Source organism: Drosophila grimshawi, unplaced genomic scaffold (genome assembly GCF_018153295.1).
Source record: "Drosophila grimshawi isolate 15287-2541.00 unplaced genomic scaffold, ASM1815329v1 contig_44, whole genome shotgun sequence".
Lineage (NCBI taxonomy): Eukaryota > Metazoa > Arthropoda > Insecta > Diptera > Drosophilidae > Drosophila > Drosophila grimshawi.
This window is the reverse complement of record NW_025063240.1, coordinates 20,655,548-20,681,201: the sequence shown is the minus strand read 5'-3', so window position 1 is coordinate 20,681,201 and position 25,654 is coordinate 20,655,548. Positions and strand designations below refer to the sequence as shown.

Below are 25,654 nucleotides of genomic sequence, written 5' to 3'. Positions count from 1 at the left end.
GTGTCGAATTCGGAGTTGGGAGTTGCAAGTTGAGGTGGAGGTTTTGTGGCGCGACATGCATTCAATTGGAACGAAGCGATTGCCACAACAATTCGTTATGTTTTCGGCGCCCAACACCCAACAAGGCCCAAAATACACACATACACACACACACACACAGCAAACGGTTAACTGAGTGTCGCCCCGCATAGACCAACAACAACAACAGCAACAATGTGCAAAAGCAACGTGCAACAAACATTTTTCAATGGCGTTCGCGTCTCTAACTGCTACAGCTGCAGGCAAAAGGCGGCTGCAAAATTGTGGCCAACCATTTTTGAGGCGAGCGTTGCAGCATTTTGGCTTCCCCCTCTCCCCACCCCGCAGCTCCGCTCCGATCCCCCTTTCGATACAATGGCAAGCACGTGGGGTGCGGTCAATCGCCAGCAGCAGCTTCTCAACCAGGCTGCCGCTGAGGCTGCGGTTTTTGCCTGGCCTTTACATATGGCCCAACTCGGCAGGCAGCAGGCATAAGGCAGCAACTTTTGCGGGTCTGCATTTACTTGTGCATTTTGGCCAAAACTCAAATTATTACCTATGACGGGGGCGTGCGGCTCACAACTGGACATGCTTTCTAATTTTGACCAGACTATAGACTTCATTCAAGTGAAAGTTAACCAAAAATCAAAATTACACCATAATCAAATCAAATCATATAAATTAGAAAATTGTATTATTTTCAACAAAAATTATATTAAGCAATTTCGATGTCTAATCAAACTAGAAATCGTGGCAAGCCACAAATAAAAACACCTTTCAAAATAATTTGCACAAATAGATATATATCTATATATCCATATATATAAAATATATATATATATATAAATATTAAATGTGCAGAGGAGAATTTAAGATTTGCGTACAATAATTCTTAAAGATAAATTAAGCCTTAAAGTATAAGTTGGCATAAAAAGCACTTTAGCTTCTAATTGATTTGGTATGCAGCCGATAAATTGATTAGTCAAAAACTGATTATGTAATTCGTGTTTAATATGTTTTTCTGAAACCGCAAGCAACACATTGTGGGCGTGGCTCAATTTGCGTAATCTCAGTTCGGCTATTTTGAAGACAGCAGGCAGGCCGAAGACGCAGAAAACCACAGAAAGGTTCACATTTTAATTATAGGTTGTCTGATGTATTGGTCTTGCCCCCCTCCTCCCTCTGCTCACCCCTCAACCCCAACAACCTCTCGTTATGTCTACAAAGAGCAGCTGTTGGCAAGTTGCGTGCCCCGAGGCGACGAAACTTTTGTGAGGCGTGTGTTAAACGCTGAGATATTTGCTGCTTAATGAGCCCCTCTGAACCTCAAAATGTATCAATTAGCTGATTTGTATTTGATTGGTCGAGCATAATTATAGATAAGCCACAGTTTGGAAAGAGAACCAAAAATAAAGTTCAAGATTTAATATCTTAATTCGAGATGTAATTCGACATTTTTTATTTGCAGCCGGAAGAGAAACAACACAAAATGGACAGAATATATGTACAGCATCCACATACTTAATGCAAGCCACTTATGCATCTTGTTGTTGTAATTGAGAGCAATATAATTGCCATATATACAAAGAGTGTGCTCTTGTGTGCGCTGCATATTTGCAGGCACTGTTGTTCGGCAAACGGAATATTAAATGACGAAAAAATGTCGAAACGTGAACATTAAAAAGGAAGTTGAATGCGGGCTGGCAAAGCGGTTGCAGGAGGATTAAAACGGGGAGAGAGGGGCACTTATATGTTGTATGTGTGTTGTATGTGTATGTTGTATACACAAATTGTGTCGTTTGCGCACAATGGAAAAAAATGTTCAATTTATTGCGAATTAAATTAAATTGAAGCGCATTGAAAAGGCCGCCAAAAAAAATGAAAAATGACAAAAACAAAATCGAAAAGAGGACGCAGAAAAAAGCTGCGGCACGGGTCGCAAACTATATACAGAAAACAGGGGAGAGCGAGAGAGAGAGCATGTGTGTGTGTGCGGGTGTGTGTGTGTGTGTACGTTGGCGGCACACTTTGGACGTGCTGTCAATTGGGCTTTAATTGCCATGCGGCTCGTAGCGCATACGCCGCGTGATCCACAAACAAATCAAGCAGCGACCCAATGAAAGAGTACCGGGTGGGAGTGGATGAGGGGGAAAGTGGGGTAAGCTCAGCTAGTTGGCCAGCTGCGTTGCGTATGACAACTGTCATTTGCTTGCTCATATTTATGAGAACATGCCGACAAGCTCAAAGCAGATAGTTGAAATAAAAATAAAATAAAACCAGACACACAAAGTCTGAATTCAACCGACTTCAGCTGGAGCTGGAACACTGGCTGGGAATCGAGCTGCAAAACGTGGCTGTCGACTTGCCACAAAGTGACGCAGTGAAGCAGCGCTACGTGCTGCTGACAGCCTAGCACAACTAACTAACCAAATACACTTAGCGAAAATAAAAGAAAATATATATATAAATGTTAAGAAATCCAAAACTATTTACTGATGATCAAGGCGGGTTTCTCATCAGAGCGTATGTACACTCAGAAAAGAAATTGCATTGAATTTTTGGAAAATTTGTATTTGAGTTTCTTTTGTCCAATTAAATTATATGAAATCTATAAACTATCCGAAAGGTTTGTATCTATGAAATCGTAAAATTCTACTGTTTATTGAGAATTGAACATAAAGCCTGGTTTTTGGAAATATACATTCTGAATACTAAGGTTTAAATTTTATGCGATTTTTTCTGAGTGTAGTTTGAAACACAATAAACAATAAACCTGTTAGGAAATGACTGTTTTGGTTAAGCAACACTTTTTTTTACTTCTCCAGTCTTTCTCTGAGTGTGGCTTGGCCAAGTTAATGAGAATGGTAGGCAAAGAATTAAGCAGCGCAACGCTTGCTGGACATGACGCATTACGACGGCAACGAGTTGGAGTTGGAGTACACGCAGCCAAATATGCCAAGACAGCGGGCTGGTACAGCAGGGGGGATGACAGGGGAGAACAGCAGCAGCGGCAGCAAAGCTTGTCCAGCGAAATTTAACGACAGTTGCGGTTGTCTTGTTGTGACCAATAAAATGTGAGCCGTCACACACACATTACACACACACACACACACAGCAGACCTTGTATGAACTGAGAGCAAATGTTGTTTTTCCGGGAAAAACATTTCAGCGGTTTCAATTTGGGCTCCACTGACACAGACGCTCAATATAAGTGGCCGCAGTGCGTCATTAAAAGTAAATACGCGAAACCAGCAGAAAGGCAGAAAGAAAAGCGGCAAGTCAGAGGAGCACCACCAAATCAATAGTTGAACCACCCACTTGCAACGCTGATCGGATGCTGTCAACCTGTGTCTACGATTTATCTGCATAAATCAAGGCAACAGTTCCCCTTCCTCCCCACTGCATTGTCTGATCCATCTTGCAACTCTTTTCCAGTTGACATTTGACATGCGTTTTCAGCTTGTTGCCAACAACAACAACAACAACAACAGCAACAAATGAGCAGCAGCCAAAGTTGCCAAAGCATGCAAAACTCTGGATGCTAACTAAGCGAACTGCCCGACAGAGTGACAAAGCTGCCAGGCAACAGCAGCCATAGACAGAGAGAGGGGGGGCAGGCACAGTAGACACAGTAGCTTGAAATGTTGCATGCTGCAGTCGCACAATTTCCATCGCTGCATATTTGGGGAAAAGCGTTCAATCAAAGTCGCCTCGTTGTTCGTGGCGGCAACTGTCAGGTAATTTATGCTCATTTGTATGTTGCATGAATAATTTGAATGCCACCTGAGCCATTTTTCACATCAAACCAACCAACTTCTTGCAAACAACTGCATTGCAAATTGTCTCTTTAACTTTTACATGCAAGATTTATGATTGAAGCAAATTCAATTTTGGCTTGAGCTGATGTAACTAATAAAACTGCTCAAAGACCTTTAAACTCCTTACAAAATTGTAAGCTATAGCTATCAGTTAGTACTTACAAAGTGCTCAAGACGATACTAAAGAAAATCTCAGCTATTATTTCAAGCTATTTCAAGCTGGTTCAAAGATATAAAAGTTATTTACTTTCATACCTTAGTTCCTAACGAACTTATTTACTTATTTATCAATAATGTAAACTCAACTAATATCAAAAAGTAAAAAATTAATGAATTTAAAAGTAAAACTAAATATTTAAACTCATATTGAAAAAAGTATATATATCTATAAGATTTCATGGGTTATTTTAAATGAAAAAAAGTCTAACATTTGTTGCCTGAATTAGGAAAAGCCAGAAAAAACCCAATCAGACTAGGGTATATAGCTATATAAATATAATAATCCTATAAAAAGCTAACCCAAGCAACATGGCCAAAAGTTGAACGGAGTTGCAGACTCGTTTCACACTTTGCCATTGGCCTTTTAAGGCGAACAGCGAGTGGCACATTAATCAAGCGTTGATAATGTGGTAACAGAGGCCGGGGCAGTGGCAGAGTCAGAAACTGAGGCAGGCAACAAATGGTTTTCAAATGCAGCACAAACCAATCAAAATTGAACGCATTTTGTTGGCAGTTGTAGTTGTTATTGCATGTTGCCTGACTCTGCTCCACATTGCTTTTGGACGCATCAAAATAATTGGCTGCCTGCAGCAGCAGCAGCCAGCTGGAAGCAAATCAAACTTTCATTGCAATTGTTGCATGTTGCATGCTGAATGTTGAATGTTGCTAGCTGTCAGTGCGGCAGCAATTGCTGTTGACCAGTTGAGACCAAAATGCTGCTGCTGCTGCTGCTGCTGCTGTTGTTGCACGTTGTGTGAAAAACTACAACACGAAATGGCACCAGAAATTTTCTAGGCTTGCCCCTATGCAACACCCGCCCCTCTCCCCCTTTCCCCATTTGTTGCTTTAGTCACACTCTCCAATCAAAATAAACTGAGTTGCAGCCTCGTTGCACGTCTGCCACAAAGCATTTGCAGCACTGCAGCCAGCCTGAAACGTGCCTGTCAAGCATTTCAACAATTTGGAATAGCTAAAAGCACACACACAACATACACACAACACACACACACACACACACACACACACATGTGTGTATTTGCTGCGACTTATTTATTTATGTTTTCTTTCTTATTTTTCATATTTTTTTTAGGTACGTCGAATGCAGTTCCATGTAAACAATAACACTAAGCACATTTGTGACGCGTGCTTTTGCATAAGTTGGCGACCGAGAATCTGTCGTAGATACTAAAGACGATAACAACAGAAAGATATACACGTGTATTAAAATACTATATATATGTAAAGTGTATATAAAGTGTACAACTTTTATCCTTTCACAGGAATCTTTAACTGCTAAGACATACAATCCCAAAATATTACCAAATAAACTCAAGTAAGCAATTCAAATACTCTACCTACAAATACCCTATAGTTATTGATCGATGCTTTCTGTAATAAAATATTATAAGCGATTTATAGGGTATTATTTTGGTCTATCGAAGTGATTTAATCTATCTCTTAAAGCCTCCAAGTTCGCTTAGTCACTCAAATACTAAACTACTATTTATTGTACTATTTTATTACTTTTATAACTTGGCCACAGCCGTCATCATTCCCCTCCACGAACACTCGCTGCTTAACAGGGTATGGCTACCCATTAAAATCATCATTATGAACGAGTTAAGCTCGTATTTTCGCAAGTTGTTTTCTTGGTTAGCATTTCTTGGCTTATGAAGACATTTTTATAGCCAATTAAGCGGCCGCCTCAGAAACATAAATCGCCAAATGAACCGCAAACAAAAACAAACACCACAAAAAACACGAATTCGAATTCAATTCAAACAGCTTAAAAACTCATTATGCAAATGCGCCAAGCCCCAAAAAAATAAAAAGGAAATAAAAAAAATAAACTTCGATCTCAATCGTGGCTGGGGCAACCTTTTGGCTTAGTTTCGTGTGTTTGCCACAGCAAATTGTTTGAACTAACTAATCGAAACAGTTCGATCGGCAAATTGCTCAACACCAGAAACTATTGTGGGGGTTAATTGGGGGCAGGGGAGGAGATAGTCGATAGACTCACCTGATCGCGGGCCAATTGAAACCAGGTCTTTATGATCAATGCCAAGCGGGTGTCGTGATAGTTCTTCGTCGTCTTTACACTGATGAAAATGTCATCCAATTCAGTTGTGGGTGGCTGAGGCGTCGCTGTCACCGCTCGCTGCGACAGATCGTGGAGCAGTTCCCCATTCCGACTGCGACGTGCCAACTCCGTCAGCAGGGTGGCTGTGGGTCGCTCACTCACCTCAATGTCGCTGAAGTTGAAGCTGTGAATGTCCTTGCGAATGATCAGCGAGGGAGTTATGGGCGAGGCAGCCGAGGAGGCAAACGAGGATGCTGTTTGTGTTGTAGGTGGCAGCGAGTGTTGCAGTTGTTGCTGTTGCTGTTGATGTTGCTGTTGTTGCTGCAGTTGCTGTGTGGTCGTTATTGCTGCAGGTTCATTGCCATCCAGCAACTGGCTGGAACTCGACAGCGGCTGTGGCTGCAACTGAAAGAGAGACAGAGAGAGAGAGAGAGAGAAAGAGAGGGAATGAGTTAGGTAGGGCATGTAAATTTGTTGTGTAAATCGCGTGCAGTGCAATAAGAAAGAATATATATATTTATATTTATATTTATATGTAGACATATTTATGAAGAACTGCGCCGACAGGCATTTTCACCTGGCAAACAAAAGGCGAACTTCAATCGGTAAACAACAATGCCAAACAAATGAGCGGCACGCAGGCAGCCAAGCAGCCAAGCAGGCAGACATAATAAACAACAACAACAACAAGTAGTAAGCAGGAATGCAACAGAGAAGAGTGTTCAACGGGTAGATACTCTGCAAACAACTATGAACTGCCCTCAATTTGTAGTTATATTTTGTATATGGTATTCGTTTTGAACATTCCGGATTCTCAATCGACAATATTATGAATAGCTGCCCCAATTTGGCGAGGAATAAAGTCTCCTTTCAATAAAAATGCAACCATTTAACTTCATCAGATAACATTAAGAGCATATATAAACATCTTGTATCTTGCAACCTATTAAACCAAATCTAGTTTTTAGCTACACATATTATATAGCCATCGAGTTGGAGGCCTTGTATAATACACTTAATTAAAGAAAATATATATAAATTAGAAAACAAGCTCAAAACAAGCTTTAGACACTGTTTATCTACTTTTCAGAGTTCTCAAATATGTAAACTGAATGCCTAAATAACTTTTATGTTTATTGGGCCATACTCGTAAAATTTCGATTTAGATGTAAGGCATAGAAATGATATTTAAATAAGTTCAACTAGCAAACAAAAGATTCAGAAATAGTAAAAGTTTTGGGGACAGTCGAGGTAGTCTAAAAGTGAAAGAAGCTTGTTCCTTAAGCGCTCAGCTGCAGCTACAACTTAAGTAGACTTAAGATTTGATTGTAGCTGTAAAGATTTGCACAACTGCACGCGGTATGCGTATGCGTATCATATTTTTACAGGGTATATCAACGTAGCAATCACAGCGCCATAAATGCTGAGTAAGAGCAAACAACAGAAACCAAAAAACAAACGGGAACTCTAGAAAAGATCAGCAAGAAAGCGCTGCCAGATTGGAACCCTCGAGCAAACAATAACTCCAACTCCAACTCCAACAGCCAAGTCCAAGTTGAGCTCGGAGCTGAGAGCGCTTTGATTAATTTCCACTGATAACAGGTTCATTTGCTTTTGTTTGTGCGGCAATTCTTCAATTGCTTTTGCTTTAATGGAAGTTTGCCCCCCTCTCCCTCTCCCTCTACCTCTGTCTCCGCCTATCTCTTCTTCTCTGATTTGAGTTTGATTGAAGTGAGCTGATAAAAATGAGGCCCTCTCTGTCTTCTCTCCTGGGGGGGAGGTCTGGAGACTGCCAAGTGTTAATTTGTTCGACCTTTTCCGCTATGCAAATCAGCAGTGCTCAGCAGGCACTTCCGTTAACATCCCCCTTCCCCCTTATTGGCCCAAAACCAGCCCACACATTTATTTTTTTGTGAAGACGTTTTTATAGCTCATTCGGAATTGAAATTGGAAACATTTCTGCTCCCCCTCACTCTGTCTCTCTCTCTCTCTTTTTGCTCTCCTCTCACATAGGCCTGTTGTATTTTTATTACATGGTAAACGGGTCTGCAGCTTCTTCTTCAGCTGCTGCTGCTGCTGCTTCACACGATATTGTCCGCTTGATAGAGCTAAAGACTTGGCTCATACATTTTTATTGCCGCACGATCGGACAAACGGTGTTCAATATAATGGGCCAAAAGCATCTGATAAACAGGGGGGTGTGGGGAGGAAAGGGAGAAACCGACAGAGCTGATGATGGTTGAGGCAGCTACTGCCTAATGAGCCGCAGTCAAAACCAGAGACGTTGACAGGTGGCAAGTGTAAACGGCTTGAGGCAACTTTGCAACGAGACGCTGCGATTAAGAGAACTCAACTCGAAATATTAATTAATTTATCCACAAAATGTGGGATTCCGATAAGCGGAAAACACACCACAAAAGTCGTGACCTGAGCAGTGAAAGCGACTCGCCAAAAACAAAAACAAAAACGAAAACAAAAAAGGTAAACTAAAAATGGAAAAGAAAAATGAGCTACTAAAGGATGCCCTGTAAATAGCTGAGAGGGTAGTTTGTAAAGGAGAACTCTTTTAGGAAACGTTGTATTCAAATGAATAAATAAAATAATAATTTATCTAGATACAGAGGAATAAACCCTTTGAACAGCTGGGAGACAGTCCTTTTTCCTTTTGTACAAATTGTATTTTTGGAGTTTGTGAAAAAATCATTTTAAAATTGATTTCGATTTACAAAAGAAATGCATTGCAGTCAAATCTGGAAACACTGAGCTATAAACAGAAGAACAATCAACTAGATGGGACAGCTAGATAATTGAAACAGTCATGTAGATCATGAGTGTATATATACTATATAAAATCGTTGGAACCTGTTAAGTTTTATGAGATCGTTAATATCAAGACTGTATTAAACCCCATTCTCCACATCATAAAGGGTATAAGCAAAAGCTGTTTAAGCGCAAATCCGGCTAAAAGCAATTGAGTTAACAAGTTGGTAAGGTGGGTTAAAGGCTGAAAGGCGTGCTTAGCCTTGCATAGATTAGAATGTGAACCAGTTGCACAAACAGTCAGCTAATATATGCAGCACTTGGGGGCAAGCAGAGGCTGACGCGGGTGGATAGGGGCTGCAACAAGCTCAATGGCGAATTACAAACGAACGTGAGCAAAACTGAGAAAGGGACACAGTGAGACAGTGAGATAGAGAGAGAGAGAGGGCAACACTTGGAGACACGTGTGCGCATACATATTGTACGTACTGTCTGAAGCACGCCTGCGCAAACAGACAAACACAAAAAGATACAAGCTAACGAGATACAATATAAAAGATACATGCCACAGCAAACAAAAGGTACACACACCGGAGTAGCGCAGGCGTTTTTTCGTTTTCCTATGTGTTGCTGTCGAAATGCTCAAAGACAACAACAACAAAGACACACAACTTGCCCCAAAAGCTAGCAATTGTGTAATGCTTCATTATGTACATGATTAATATGTTTATAAACAATTTCAAAGTCAATTAATAACAATAATTTGATGGGGGGCGCTAGATTAATGAGCAGCGCTGCGTGCGCTCACCTTCACTCGAGATTCGAGATTCTAAAATGATTTCTCAATATATAAAAAAAATATTATATATATATATAAATTTAAAAGCTGTTCGCACAAGAGTAATTCAATTCAAAAGTCAACTCAGAGCGCTCGCTTGCTCGCTTAAGTCTTCATTAAAGTGCTGTTTGAACAATATTAAACTTCAAGATACAAATCTACGATAAGATACAACAACATCTCATATGAGACGAAGATGGAGCTGGTGATGGAGAAGGAGAGGATTGAGAGGGAGATTGAGCTGCAGACTCAGAGTCGGTAGTCGAGTGCAGCCAGGAACGGGAGCCAGGCTCTGGCGCTGCTCAATTAAGTAAAATGCCGACCACCTAAAGACCAGCAGCAGCAGAAGCAGCAGAAACAACAACAGCTGAGCAGCTACTCAGCTGCAGATACAAAGATACAAAAGATACACTCGGAAAAAAAAGTAGATTTACATCGTCTTTTGCCAGATATCAATAGATAATATATGGTTTCAATACTCCTTAGCTATAAAACAAAACAAAAATGTAATTCTCAGACTAAAAATGGTATACTTAAAGCAGGTTGTCAAACTGAATCATATTTCGGTTTGGTTCTGGAATGCAAAGTGTAAGAATTCCTGTAAAGGTTATGAATTGGTTCTGAAAATTGTTGGGTAGTTGGTTTCGAAGTTAGTTTAAAGTACTAGATGGACCAATAATATCAGGTCCTGTAACTGGCTCCATTCGAGTTACGGTTCTCAACTCAATTTACGAAAGTTGATAACTTTTTAAAAATGTGCAAAAGAAGATTCTGTTGAGCAAATAAGTTTAAATAAGATTAAAGGCAAAGCATCTACAGTTAAGAAATCTAGTAACTTTCGAAAAGATTTCTAAATAACAAAAGTTTTTACTGCTTAGCTCGACAAGTTTTTGAGTGTATCCAGAAATACGAAGAGATACTCAGATACATTTCAGCTGGAAGTTTTTATCAGGCGCTTAGTGTCGTCAACTTTTTGGTGGCTGCAACAAAGCAAACTGACCAACTGATTATGTGGCAAAAGAAGGTGGCTGCACCAAGGAGTGGCGGGGAGCAGGGGGCGTAGCAGCTGCAGCCAGCGGCACCTGAGTGCACAAGCAAAAAAAAAAGAAAACAAAACAAAAACAGGAATCAAAAAAGTTTTGAGCTGTCTTTTTGTGTTATTTTTTTTTTTGCTTTGTTTTGCTGAGGTCTTTGCTGTTGGCTTTGTCTTTTGGCCAAGTTGTTTAAGCATGCAAAGCAGTCAAGAGTTGCTTGTTACGTGTTGCAATTGTTGTTGCTGTTGTTGCTGTTGTATTTAGGCATGCTTTAAGCGCACTACACGAATCAATCACAACAATCACAACAATCAACAGCAACTCAAGCGAGTCAAACAATTCAAAGTACGTCGCACATTCGACGCGCCACTTTAAACAAATTCGCATAAACAAATTCATTTATCGATTATGTATTATATTTTCATATATGATTTATGCGTCAGCAACACGCGACATTGAGCAACCAAGCTCAAGGTGGTGGGCGCTGGGGAGGGAAGTGGCGAGGGGTCTATGCACAGTGGACAATGTGTTGCTTTTATTTTTTATATGCAAAACACTTTTCTGGTTAGTCAGCTGCACAATTCTCGGAAATCAAGCAGCATATTTATTTTTATTTTTTGCGCAACATTTGCCAAAACCTAAAAATAATCATAATCAAAAGAGAAATAAAAAGAATTTCAACATTGCCTTGCACTTTTCTTGTGGTCAGAGACCTCAGCAGCAACAATGAGCAGCGGACTTCAATTGAAATTCAGCTTGAACAACAAGTTCCAATTCAGCATTTTTATATGAGAACTCTACGTATATTCTACTTGCCACACATTGCGGCCCTCTTTCCGGTTAGCCAACAACATAAACTTTTAATTATTGTACAAGCGCATTAAAACATATATAAAAAAAAAACTCCACAGTTTGCTGACCCAAAACAGTCGGCAAGTAAAACAGACCTCAACTTGGTCATCACTTTTTTTAATGGACTTGCAACAGTTTCTAGATAGACTCAACGAAGAGCGAAATCAATTTGCATTTGCAGCCAACTATTTCTAATGAAGTCAGCAACAAGTCGGCAACTTCCGGTGCGCAAAAAAAAAAAAAATGGCAGCTGTCTAGCAAAGTGAGGCATCCAAAAAGTATTGCAAACCCAACAAAAACAAAAAAAAATAAAAATAATAATGATGCAAAGGTTCTAAGACGTGCCAAAGCTGAAATGAGCAGGCTAAATTTTATAGCAAAAAAATCAAGAGTTGTTAAGTTTTCAAGACTGGAAATGTTTCAATAAATATGCAAATGGGCTTAGATACAATGTGTGTAATCTACAACAATATATTACATTTTTTATATAGAGATACAGTTAAGCATTAAGAAACCAATAAAGAATGTGTAATGCTTAATTCAAATGATTTTATTTTTACTTAGTTAAGCTTTCAGACTCTGCGTGCTTTTCTGCTAGCTGTTGTTATATATATTATATATATGAATAGTGGTGTAGCAAAAAGTTGTTTTTGTAACTCAAGCGATCTGCATAATCTTTAATTATTTCTGATTAACAATTACATAGAAACAATCTCTCTCTAGATAATAGATAATAGACAACTCAAGAGATTTTTCCTTACTTGCGGGGTAAATTTGTCTAAAATGTATTCTTATTTATTTTATTTTATTTATCAGGATGCATTTTTTTCATGTGTTTACAAGGAACTCTAAAATTGGCGATTTTCGTTTTAGTGCAATTTCTTTTTTATAGGAAAATGAGCAATAAACTTTAGTCTTCCCTCAAGCATAAGAACTATTAATATGTATAAAGCTAATGTCCAGATTCCAGAACAACTTGCAGTCCAACGTTTTGAGCTGAAGGAAGGGAACAGAAAGGAAAACAGCTGGGCGGTCAGCCCAAACAGCCAAAGAGCGAAACTTGTCTTGTAATATTAGCGCAGAATATTTTATTACACAGAAATTTATGCAAAAACCAAAAACAACAACAATAAACTGAGTCAGGAGCAGACGCGTGGAAGGACAGAGAATGTATGGAAAGGGGAGGGTTGAGGAATGGAAACAGGGACTGCGACTGCGACTGCGAGTGGAGCACACTGAAAGCTTTGGCGACGCGCTGCCGACGGCAATGAAACGCAACAACAACAACAACAAGAGCAACAAAAAAAATTGCTAAAAACTGAAAAACTGTTTTATATGCAAAAGGCAAAAAGGCAAACTTGAAGATTGGCTGGCAACATTGGCAAGGGCGCAAAAGCAAAAAGAAAAAAAAACAAGGTTTCAGCTGGCAACGCAGTCAAGCCAAGAAGAAGAAGAAGAAGAACCCGGACGGACGGACGCATGCGCAGCTGCAAACGTTGCCGGCGTTGATTTATGAAAGTGCACGGAACGTAGCAGCAACAAACGACTAAGAATCATGCAAATTGACAGAGCGAGAGAGCGAAAGAGAGCGAGAGAGAGGCAAGGAGAGAAGGAGAGTTGACAGTTTGCAAGCACCCACGCATAAGAAATATGCGTTGACTGAAGGTGGGATGGATAACTGTAAGGGATAGTGGGGAGTGTAACTCACTTGGAAGTTCGGATATCCGTAGGCGCTCTGATAGAGCAGGAGCGTCATGTAGACGACGGCAACGGCGAGTGTCATCGCTTGCAGGAGGCGTTTGTAACGTTGCGGCAGCGAGAGCACACTGAGGCTCATCATATGTGGCAGGACCTCCTCTACGCGACCATCAGTCAATTTAATAACCGATCGCACCTGTTTACTTTTTTGTATATATTAATGTAGAACTATTCTTCACTTGAGTTTGCGTATTTTGTTGGGTTGTTTTCACTATATTTCATTTCACTTGTATTTCATTATTTGGGTTTTCAATTACGTTTAATCAGCGTATTTTTCGTGTTTCGTGATTTATTTCTCTGTGTATATTGCAAGCAGCGAACGCGCGCGTACGTCTTGCTTGGGGCGTGATTGCTGGGCAACTGACGAGCTCAACTCACAACTCACAGCTAGCTGGTCGCCGTTCGCCGTTCGTTCCAGCCGAAAAGCGTAAACAAAACAAAACCTGAAATCGAACGGAAGAGCGAGCGAGAGCGAGCGAGCGAACGTGTGCTCTAATTGGAAATGCTTGGCTTACGTGCTGGTCGCGCAACAGAGATAGAGCAAAAGATCAAACTGCAGTTTTCCAATCGGAGCAGAAGAGAGCGCGCTCTCTGCTCTCTTTGGAGCTCCGCTCGTTGACTGGTTAGTTCCGCCTCGGCATGTGCCACAGTAGCAGCCGAAGGCGATGCGATCGTCAACGCAAGCAACTCGTGGGCGTTAGCAGCACTCTTTCTCTCTCGCTCTCCCTCTCTCTTATCCTGCTTGGCACGTCCTTGCACGCGACCTGTGCGATGCATAAATAACGTTGAGTGCATATCTATTTTTGCAGCCACTCTCCCTCTCTCTCTCTCTTGTTGAGCGTCAGCCGACGACAATTCCATTAAAAGTTGTTCGTTGTCACTTTGCGTTAAGGTATCTGTGGAGCATGTTGTGCGATCGCATTTTTATTGTCGCCATTGTTTCTTCAGCCTGCTCTGCCCACACACACACACACACATGCACACATTGAGAACGTTGCGTTTTTGTCGCTTGCATTTTCGTTTTTCTTCTTCACTTGACAATGCTTTGCATGCCATCATCAGCAAACACCCCCCTCTCTTCTCTCTTATCCACACCACTTCGTTGCTCTCCTTTGCTCTTTGTGGCCTGTCATATTCCATGTTTGTGGCGGCGACAAAAGCTCTTGGCAATGTTAACGTGAACGTTGGGTCTGCGCTGACTGCGCTGCTCGCGCAATCAGCAACTCGGCATCTTGTTCGCTGTCCCTTTGTGCGCCTTTCGCCTGAATTGCTGGCTGCATTTAAAAAGAGGCCCGAACCGGGTACCGGGTACCAAGTACCAGCAAACCGTCAATCCCGGCTACCCGTTTACCCGCCTCTGCCCGCTCTGCTCGACATCCAGGGCGGCCAACACACAAAAAAGACATCGTGTGGCCCCCTCCCCTCCCTCCTACTCCCTTGCCCCACTTGTGTGTTGCAAGAGTGCCTGTCTAAGCAGCCTCGTTGCTCTGCATGCTTCATTTTTAATGTGCAATTTTTGTATGTGCACAAGAGCAACTGTATCTGTATACACTGTAAATAATTTTGCAGTTTTAAATATTCTTAATGTTGATTTTTAATATATTTTGACTAAGAATTGGAATTCTTTTGAATATATATGATGGACAAAGAAGCCAAAGAAATATTGCAGAACTTTGTAGAAATGGTCCACATTCTTTTTTCATAAAATTTAATCTTTTAATTTTAATTACGTTTAAAAAAGTTTTCGTTATTTTCTTTCTCACTTTTTTTAAAAGTCTTCTTAAGCAAATAATTTTTGTCTTTTGCTGTGTATATATCTCTACCTGTCTCGCTCTCTCCTATGTTTGCTTTGCTGCTGTGGTAAGGCATGTGCCACTGCCACAAGTCCATTCTGGACTCGGCCTCTGTGTCCTCTGCTGGTTTATCGCTCTGGTCTCTGGTCTAACCTTGTTAGGATTGTAAAATGTAAACCGAAGGCGTTGGTTTCTGCTAGTTGTTGCTAGTTGCTGGTTGCTGGTTGCGCTTGCTTCACTCTGGACTCTGTAGATATTCAGCTGTATAGCTTTGGGGCATAGTCGAGTCGAGTTGAGTCGAGTGCACCTCGCTCGACTGGCACACGCTCAAATTCAACCTCAAACTGAAGCTAAAGCTGATGGTGATGCTGAAGTTGAACTTGCTGCTGCCTCTTTAATCGAAATAAAAAACGATCTCGCACTCGCCCTGCGGTTAGTCAAAAGGCATAAGGAGGCTATAAGGAGTGGGTGAAGGGTAAGGGCTTAAAAGGGGGCGAGAGGCTGCCACATAGTCCAACAAATGCGCGCGTGCGCCAAAAAGGCGCTCAACGTGTTCATTTTCAGTGCATATTTCGAGCCGCATAAAAATGATGCCCAGTAGTCATGCAAAGAGAATGGGCAGAGTATGGTGGAGGGGAGGAGGGGGGCGTGGTTGATGTTGAGTTTGAACTTGAAATTAGTGCAAGGCATTTTGACTAACGTGAACTTCAAGTGGAGAATGGCCAACTGAGTGACTAGATGACTGACGGACTGACTGACTAGGCTTGATTGTGCCGCTTGTCTACAACTACACTTAAAGAAAAAATCGCAGTGCGTAATTAAAATAAAAAACAGATATAAAACACTGATATAAAAGCCCAGCGAGTAAATCTCATTAATTGTTTCTGAATTTTGGAAAGGATACTTTCCAAGGATCTAGTTTTCAGGGCGATTTTCTAAAATTCAGGACAATTTCTTATCTGCGTGTGTGCAACCACAATCGAGACAGAGATGCAGGAAGACAGAGATAGGTAGAGAGAGACACCCTAGGGTGTCCAGCCTATGAGAGGCCACAAACAGAACTCAACACAACACATTCATCACAGTGTTCTCTCGCTAGCCGTGAAACGTGCGCATTCAGACACAATTCGCATCCACATTTGTTTTCCATTGCTCGTTTGTGATGCGTATTGATGAGGCAACTGACACTAAGCAGCCACGAGATTAATGACACCAAATTAGTCAGTGTCACTTAGTGGAGAGCACGCTGTGACTAGTCAGCTGGTAAAGAGTGGGGATTCCGAGAGTACCAGAGGGTTACCAAAGTCGCCCACTGGCCCATTAGCCGCGCTCTTAAAGTCAAAATAAACGTAAATTACAATGCGGAGTTTTTGTTTTTTCCTATTTTTGCTTTGAGCCCAATTGGTTAGTACAATAAGCGCTCTGAAAGGAGCTTGCGAAGAGACCCAATCAAAATTAATTTCAACATTGTGTTTTCTCGATAACATCGATCAATAACTGTCAACACAGCGCGAGCTGAAGCGAACACGCAATCGGGCATATCGATTCGAGTAAGCGATTTGCCCCGATTAATGCGGAGAGCGGGTTTTCCCTTTACTTAAACACATTTATCGATATATATAGCGGAAGTTTCAGACTTACCAACTGGAAAGGCTATTTGGAAAGAAATTTAAAATGTTTATTTATTATGAATCCTTCATCAAGAAGTGCATTTGCTATTCGGTCTGAAAGTAAACTTTGATTTTATACGCTCTTCTTTTCTTTTTTTTTTGGGGTGCTGCTCCCAAAAAAGTAATACGAAATTTGTTTCACATTTTTACAGATTTTCGATTTTCGATTCGAGATTTGAGATTTGTGAGGGCGCAAGAGCGAGAAGAGTGAGAAGAGAGGAGAAGATGGAGAAGAGGAGACCACCTGGCGTCTGCAGACGCTAATTGCATTGAAGGCAACAGCAGACACAAAGAAATGTTTTGCCAGGTGATGATATCAGCATGATCAAGCACTTAAATAAGTACAAATAATGGACGTACCCTTATAGCCCCCATTCCCCCTTTCCCCCTCATTTTACCCCCCTCCGTCAGCTTGTTGGCTTGAAAAAGTTTACAATTTGTTGATTCAACGCGGCATGAAATCGGTTTTCAACTTTGTTGAACTTTAATTAACCGATTTTTTCTATTTAATGTTTTTTTTTGGTTTTTTAGTTGCCCTTCTCCGTTTCTAATGCCCTACGCTGTGAAATCGCAGTAAGCCTTCGTCTAACTTAAATTGTATTTAAGCCGATTAAATTTAAGTTTGGCAAGCGATTCGATTTGTCTAGTTTTTAGTTGCTCTCCCAGCGCCAGTTTTTCAAGTTACAAGCGGCTCTTAAAAGGTCATTAAAACGGACCAAGCTAATAAGTTGACCAAACAGACTCTAAAATTCAACTTCAGACTACGCAAAGTTCTGTTTCTGTTTCGGTTTCGGCTTCGGTTGCTTTTCCCAAAACCTAATTTTTCAATTTACCAAAGCAATTAACAACAAATTTTATTGGCTTTTAAGTTGTGCAAACACACTTCGTACTCTGCATAATAAAATCTATCTGTGGCCAACACACAACAACAACAACAACAAAACACACAAACTGCCGCTATTGATCAAGTGTTTGACGACTCCTCAAGTGATTGTTGTTGTTGTTGTTGCATGTTTACCTGACCACTGCAAGTAATTCAGCATTTCTTTAGAAACTCGGAATAACGAACCAGTTTCTTGAACTCCTCTCTCATTCTCTGTCTGTCTATGGTTTCACATGATGTGTTTCATTAATTAACAAACCGAAACAATCTAACCATTTTAGGGTGAGGAGAATGAATAGAGTTACTAACGCCGATTCGATATGTCTGATTGTCGAGTTTATATGAGCTCCAAGCCAAAGCAGTCCAACTGTAACCGCACTGATTTTATATTTTGCCACATTCCCAAATAGTCATGTGTAAATCTTTGGATTGGAGCTGCTGCTGAGCACTCAGCACTCAGAGAAAAAATTGTCCTGAATTTTAGATAATCGTAATAGATTATAAATAGCTCTGAAAACGAGAAAGTTTTTCTTGTTTCTAGAAATAATTCCAAAATTTGTTGTTTTTTTATATTTAACAAATATTTTCTATCATCAAAAAATTCATTCTAAATTTTAGAAAAATATGCCATAAATTTAATAATAGAAAAACTCGGGATTTGAGATTTATAAGCTGAGTTATCCCAGGCTTCGAAAGTATGGCGAATTGCTAAAATGCAGGGCGATTTTTTGTCTGAGTGCAGTAGGTGCCAGGTTGCATGTTGTTTTATCCGACTACCGACTACTGAAATCCTGTTGCTTTTAAGGCAGAGTCAGAGTCAAAGCCAGAGGCTGTGGCAGTGGCAGTGGCAGCTGAAGTCCCGGAGTCCCGTGGCCAAAATGCCTGAGGCGAGTCTGAGGCACGTTTTCAGTGCGGCAACAATGTGCCATAAATTTATGACACTAGTAAAAGTGGTGTTGCTGATGTTGCTGATGTTACAAGAGTAAATGGTAGTCGTACTATCTGCGGTTACGAGCTATCCCCCTCCGGTTACTGGCATCCCCACTTCCTCACCCCACCGAATGCAACCCATTTCAAAAACTTGCTTATTGCGGCTGTTACATTATGTTGCCTTTGTTTCTGGTGCGCATTACATGACACCCAGAGTTATATGCAAGCGAAGATGCCATTTAAAAGCCGATAAATAAACTTAATGCCACAGTGCAAAGCCAGGAGACCGAACCCACTCCCCATCCCTTCCCAATCCACTCCCAATCCACTCCAGTGACATACGCAGCCCGCAATGTGTCCTCAACATCAGACATATTTATTTATGTTGTAGATGTGCTCAGCTCCAATGTTAATCGGCATTACTCCCGCTGCGTCGCTGGCACTTCAGGGCCTTAAATATGTCTAGCAGAACAGTTTCTTTATTATATTACAGGGTATATGCACGGAAACTGTCTATCTTGATAAATTGTATCTTGGAGTGGATCAAATTTTCCATTGCTATAAGTTTCAATTGAATTTCAAAAACCAGATCTTTTAGATCAGGGTTTGACTTCTAGTTTAATACTACATTCAAAGTTGGAAACACCATTTTATCTCGGAACTCAAGCTAAAATTCGATTAGTGTTAGTGAGATTCCTTCTATATCAGAGTATCTATAGCGTTTACTAAATAATGACTGTTTTCTTGAACTTTATGGCTGTCTAGCTAAAGGCAACACAGGACTTTCACAGCTGTATACGTGGAAAGTGCATGCTCCTCTCAATTATGGCCAAGTATTTCATCCAAAAACAGTTGAGAGCTGACTGAAATTGCGTTGCGTGCTGTAAAATACCATTTAGGGAGCCAGAGACTCGGATTTAGGTTGCCCTCGCCGCTATATGGGAGAGATAAATACAACGTTTGCGATGGCGCAGAGGAAGCTATAAATAACAATTAATTGTATTATTAAACTAATTCAAACTGCGAATTCTCGGAGCGAAGACGAAAGGCCGTCAGTCATGCAATGATCTACAGACACATAAATTCCGATTCAGCCCTTAGATGCCCCACTTGCCTCTCCACTCCTCAGGCAGAGCAACTAATTTACATTTTTGTTTTGCGAGGCAGACTAAAGTAAAAGTTGGTCGATGGTCGGTTTCTAAAATTGAGCCCTCGGGGGCACCGATCCCAGGACGAGAACCGGGCTTAACTCTGCAGCTCTGCAATCAATTATTGAAATCAGTCAATGATCAGCAAGGAGCTGCCGCATTTTGTTGCTGCTACACGCAATGCCAAAAGAGAGCGGCGCGAAAGTTTCCAGAAACATGCAAATAAAGACAACAATTAAAGCACAAAATGTTGTCCCCTTTGCGTGTCGCGACAAAAAAATCAAAAACCCGCCTTGCGAGAAACTGAAGATAATCTAAAGATATTGGGTGAGTCAAGGGCTGAGTTGACATCAAAAGTATTATCAGATATGTACAGGTCTGATGTATGCATAAGCTCAAGAAATTACCATTATAAGTATATAAGTATAAATAGTAAAAAAGTAGTATTTATAGTAAATAAATAAAGAATTAAGACTTTCGATCATTTTGCAAGGCAGTCCTTGGGACAAGGCCGAGTAAGCCATGAATTCTTGGCATCAGCTTATAGGGTTTATTTTCTTTAATAATTGTAGATCTATATGATCTAGATGTGCTCGCTAAGGCAAACTATTTAGTGTATCGATAGAGGCTAAAATGAACGGTTTTACATAGTTGACATCCGTATAGACGCCAGGATATTTGACACTGGCACAGCCAATGCCAAATGAGACGATGCCACAGAGCTGTTTCTCGGCATTGGGTGGATAGTAGACAAGCGGACCACCCGAATCAAAGGTACACGCATCTTTGCCGCTCTTTAGCCCAGCACAGAACATGGCATCGGTTATTTTGGCTTTAGAGGGAGAGAATTAGAATATACACTATTCGATTTTCAATATTCGATATTAGCAACTACAATTAAGGACTTACATGACTTTTTATAGACCTTTTTACATTTACTTTTCTTAACAACTGGGACGATAACGGTGCGAAGTTGCTGCTGGACCAGTGTTGCTCTTGGATCAGTTAAACCCCAACCCGAAACGGTCAGATCGCGGCCTTCGATGAGATGATGGTTGCACAAAGCTATTGGAACAATATTTTTACCTTTCAGTGGCTCCGACAGCAGCAGTACGGCGACATCCATGTGCATTGTGTCTTCATCGAAGATACTGGGAACTATATACTCCTTCAATACCACTTTGGTACCATTTTCATCGAGTCGCGAGATGCCACCCTCGATGGTCCATTGGTACCGCTTTTGGCGCCCAATAAAACAGTGTGCCGCCGATAAAACAATGCGTTCATTGAGCAAAGCTCCACCGCAAACGAAGTTGCCTAGATAGCGCAGAGCGACAATATAACCACCCAATTTATCGATGGTCGTCGCTTCGCCACCAACAACACGCATATGCGCCGAAGCTGGCAACAGTATCTTCTCCAGACCAGGGAAGTCATCCAGGTTGTTGCCACGACCCAGTGGCAGCAGCAGCAGCAGCAGCATTAGTAGCGAATCCATTGCAAAACAACTGACTAAATAAACAAGGCTGCCTTGAATATAATTGTTGTTTTCAACATTACATACTTAAGTTCGGGTACGTAAGTGTTTCTAAGCGCATTAACTGAAACGTAAACTGATTCGATAGAGAGAAAGAGAGAGAGAGAGAGAGAGAGAGAGAGAGTCAAGTGGAAAGTTATTTACAATTGGCTTTAATTGACTTCAATTGGAGTGGCGAATGCATTTTGATTAGTTGAACAAAACACTGACTATTTCGAGCTGCTAGCTACGAGAAACTTAGCGGACGAACCTCTTTGAGCAGGGTGCGTATGTAGTATATCAATTTAGGATCTCGATTGCGCACGTCCGTTGCCTGGGGATACATTGAATTGATCAGCTGATGCACATCCGAGTAGGTCTAAGGTATAGAAAAAGCTTACATTGTATTTCTGATATAGTTATTTTTACAGCTTACACCAATATTTCGCCAGGTGAGCTGGTAAGCCAATTTAATTGTTTCCAGATTATCGGAGCACGGCTCGGAGACCTCCACAAACGTTGAATTGTTGGGTGTGACCCTTATGGTAACGGCGCCCTCATTCAAATCCTTGGGATTACGCATGCACAGCACAATATTTCGCCTTGTCGACAAACGATTCCAATCACTGCGAAAGAACTTGACCAGCTTACAGTGGACGGCAAATGCATCGTAGACATGCAACTCGGCTGCCAGATGCTTCACCGAGAAGTAACCGTTCTCAATATAAAACAAAGCATCGTTCTCCGCAAATATATTGACGTTCTTCTCGCAGAAGCGCTAAGTAACGTACAGGATTAGACTGCGCTCAGAAAACATAACAAAAGAGTCCAAATGTACGGAGTCAGTTCTTACCCTGCGCAACTCGCGGTAGTCAGAGATGGGTTGCTCAATTTCCACGTACTTTACAGGCTTGGCTACATATTCATCGGTTAATTTGGTCACATAGCCCCGGATGCCGGCATTAGTTATAAACAGAACTATTCGCACGTGGTGGGTATCCAGTGTAAAGATGATCTCGTCGGAGCTATCGCAATTGTAATTTAGTCGGTGGGTTTCAGTAAATACTAGCTAATGAGCGATCTTACTTACTTCTCCTCATTGTATTGCAGTTGCCAATGTCGAAATGGAAAGTGTTCGTATCGTTTGCAGGCAAAGCCAAATATACCCAATCGATCTGTTTGAATCTTGAACGTAAAACTCTGTGGATCATATTCTGTACGTTTTATGTACTTTGTGGTCCAGTGTTTAACCTTGAGTCGCTCCGGTTTCTGGATCCGTTCCGATTCCGGCTCCTTTACAATGGACTTCTTTGTCAACTGTATGATTTCGCCTTGCATCGAGAGAGTGCTCGATTCGCTCTCATGATTCTCGTTATCAGACTCAAAATCGAAGGGGCGAATGTATGGTAAGCGTCCGGTTCTACTGGATGGAAAAAACTTGCTATTCATAGTCGCTATGCGAACTGCAGGCTTGCTGCGACCAGTAGGGCTATCAAACGGTTCCACTATCGAATATGTGCGCACAATAGTCTTGGGAGCAAACTGTTGCTGATTTAGGATTGTTTTTGGGCGCGATTTGTACTTTTCCTTTATCGCATTGAGAGTGTCCAGGACACCGTAAAAGCTGACATTGCTAGAGTGATTGCCGATGTCCAATGTGTTTTCCTTAGTCTTACGTAAATCCGGCTCCGAGGGCACTTCACTCGATGAGGATGACTGCTGGAACTGCACCTTATCGTACAAGTTGTACACTGGATAGATACGTTCGGGTCCAGCCTGCTTCTCATAGGTAAAGTATTCCGGTTCGTCATCCTCTTGATCATCCGGTAACTCGACTTGGTGCCGACGAAATAAAGTGCACCTTTTGTCGCGCAACTTCTTCTTCGCCATCTTCTCCTCGGACTTCTCCATTTTGAACTCCATGGGAAACTTAAACGAGGACAGGATGCGGGGTATGCAATGCCTCTGTAGATCATGGATTTGATGACTGGTTAGATGGCCTGTCACATCGAAGTTGTGCAAAGTCACGTCCTGCGAACGAGTCCGAAGGAAAGTCTTTAAGGTGCTATATTGTAGTGAAACCAGCGATGGAGGACGGTAAATGTTCCTTGGAGTATGAGCCTTTGGCGCTATTATTGACTGTGTGGGTCTGCGCAGCATGAAACACTCATCAATTGATATCTTGCCGTTTTTTTCAATACTCTTGGTTTTCTCATTATTTGCATCAGTCTCTGGTCCGCGACTACTTTTTCGCACTTTCTTCTTTTTCGATCGATGCTCCTCGATATCAACCTCGAGCTGCTCCGGCTCCACTTCCTCGACTTCCTCTTCGATGAAGTGGCAGGCCAGTGGTTCGCCAAATCGGCACAGATACTCCGGCAGCTGAAAGGTGATCCAGAAAAAAGGCAGTTCGTCGTCTTGCAACTTTAAATTTAAATTTTTCGCATCTTCGTAGGCAGAGCGTCGCGTCAATGGTGATCTATGATCGGTCTTTTCACCAACATCTCCCATATCGGCAAGCACTTCCTCTGACCTGTGAAGTATTCGTCCATCTTTGTGTAAGGTAATGTTAAACTTCTGAAAGTGGGTGTGTTTGGGCTTAGGCACAAAGAAAAGCGAGTAAAGGCCGCCAATCATATTGAAATATCGCAAGTTGACCTAAAGAAGACACGCATCTTAATATGATAATAATATATACACATGTATACGTATTTAGCTTATCTATCGTCTCACTTCATGCGGACCTAGTTTCAAATTGAGTGGATTCATGAACTTGTCCAGAAATTCATCAAATTCCTGTTGCTCCTGCTCCAGGAAAGCGTCATACGGATCGGGAAACATGCCGTCGGGCAGGTTTTGTGGCTCCTTTGGTTTTTTCACATTTTTCGATTTGCTGCTTTTGTCTGATTTTCTCTTTTTTTGATCGATCTCACCCCATTTCGGTGGCGCAACCTTTACGCTCATTTGACTATTCAATTGATAAGTGGAATTCAATAGGATCAATCTAGATCGACAATAGATTGACTCACCTCATGAATTTCTTATATTCCATGATTTTCAACTCCAGCTTATTTATCATCTTATCCATAATGTCCACCTGCATTAGCCACTCATTGATCAAACAGTCCTCAATGTCCATCATGCCACCGTTCAATGCATTTGGACACATATCCATCTGTTGTCCAAAGCTCTTCGCACTCTCCGAAACATGATCGAAGAAGCTGTGCACACAACGAAGCGTCAGATTATCGCACAGTACACTCAAAGGTATCTGAACACGAACACCCACACAATCCAAATCGGCCAGCATTACTGGTGGACTGAGATGAACTCTCAACTCAATTCGTCTTTCGCATAAGGCAGAGTCTTTAATGCCAGCTTACCTCAGGTGATTAATGCGAAAGGGCACATCGCTAAGCCACCAGATTTGTAGATTGTAATTGGGGCTCTTGTAGCAATAGTTTTCCATTATCCCATCAGATGAGCTGAAAAGTAAGTGCAGTAAACATTCAGCTGGGCGAACTCAACGCACAACATACGTTTTGAGAGCACAGGGCGCAGCTACGATGCGATAAGTTAGCTTATCAAGATACACATCGATCTCCTCGATGAGTTCCTGGCGAGTCTGCAATTTAAGATGAGAATCATTTATTGAAACTGGCACAGATATAGATTAACTCACTGCTATAATATCCAAGTGCCGTTGCTGTGGCACATCTTTCATCTCGTATTCACTGTTCAGCATTACTTCGATTCGATCCAAGGTAGTCAGGATTTGTTGAATATGCTTGTCGTACAACTGGCCAATTTGCGGACACAAGGTTGTCCTCAACGTTTGGCGCGTCAGATCCTTGCGAAATATATCCTGGGTGAGTAGACTGCACTCGTCCACCGACAGCTGCCAATTGACCCCCGAGTCCACATCCCTGGCCTCCAAGTCACGCATCTCGGAAATCATGTTACGAATCTCGGGTGGATATTTCACCCGGGGCAGCTTGTCGCAACTTAAATAACGATTCCATTGATCCGCTTTGCTCTGCTCCTCTACCAGTTGCTTGTAATCCGTTATTGACTCTATAGAGTGAGCATTTTAGCATCAATTGCTAATAGATCCTCAACAAAGCTGATAACTGATATCTAATGACTCAAACTAACCACTGATGAAGCCCAGGCATATTTTCACATCCTGAATTCGCTGCAACTGGTGATGTTCCCGCCTTTGCCACTCTTCTTCAGATATTAAATCCACTTTTTCCAATTCCTGCTCAAATTTCTTTTTATTAGGCAACTTTAACTTACCCATTTCAGAATTTAGCTTATTATTATTTTTTTTTATA

At 41.4% G+C, this 25,654-nt stretch overlaps 3 protein-coding genes across 6 annotated transcripts in view; all 3 read right to left on the bottom strand.

Moving 5' to 3' along the window:
• LOC6558607 (fringe glycosyltransferase) overlaps nt 1-13,739 on the bottom strand; it is a 30,357-nt gene extending 16,618 nt beyond the window's left edge. Inside the window, exons 1-2 of the mRNA XM_001983435.3 lie at nt 13,328-13,739; nt 6,076-6,540 (exon numbers count right to left, since the gene is read on the bottom strand). Coding sequence (XP_001983471.2) covers nt 6,076-6,540; nt 13,328-13,459 — 597 coding nt within the window. The 5' untranslated portion in view covers nt 13,460-13,739. The remainder of the gene's footprint in view (nt 1-6,075; nt 6,541-13,327) is intronic.
• A 6,543-nt stretch (nt 13,740-20,282) lies between these two features.
• LOC6557348 (seminase) lies at nt 20,283-21,332 on the bottom strand. The gene is made up of 2 exons (XM_001983437.3): nt 20,711-21,332; nt 20,283-20,633 (listed from the first exon to the last, which is right to left on the bottom strand). Exons 1-2 carry the CDS (start codon nt 21,297-21,299, stop codon nt 20,398-20,400), a joined length of 825 nt encoding a protein of 274 aa, XP_001983473.1. The 5' UTR covers nt 21,300-21,332; the 3' UTR covers nt 20,283-20,397.
• A 142-nt stretch (nt 21,333-21,474) lies between these two features.
• Nucleotides 21,475-25,635, bottom strand: LOC6558382. Of its 4 annotated transcripts, XM_001983438.2 has the most exons (10): nt 25,473-25,635; nt 25,000-25,391; nt 24,857-24,942; nt 24,701-24,802; nt 24,347-24,637; nt 24,051-24,285; nt 22,408-23,975; nt 22,171-22,342; nt 21,754-22,095; nt 21,475-21,696 (listed from the first exon to the last, which is right to left on the bottom strand). In XM_001983438.2, exons 1-10 carry the CDS (start codon nt 25,618-25,620, stop codon nt 21,565-21,567), a joined length of 3,468 nt encoding a protein of 1,155 aa, XP_001983474.1. In that variant the 5' UTR covers nt 25,621-25,635; the 3' UTR covers nt 21,475-21,564. The 4 variants fall into 4 exon arrangements, with proteins under 4 accessions (XP_001983474.1, XP_032598946.1, XP_043071499.1 ...); XM_032743055.1 differs by lacking the exons at nt 21,475-21,696; nt 21,754-22,095 and having other exon boundaries at nt 22,298-22,342; nt 22,404-23,975; XM_043215564.1 differs by lacking the exons at nt 21,475-21,696; nt 21,754-22,095; nt 22,171-22,342 and having other exon boundaries at nt 23,839-23,975; nt 24,062-24,285.
• Nucleotides 25,636-25,654: the final 19 nt, after the last annotated feature.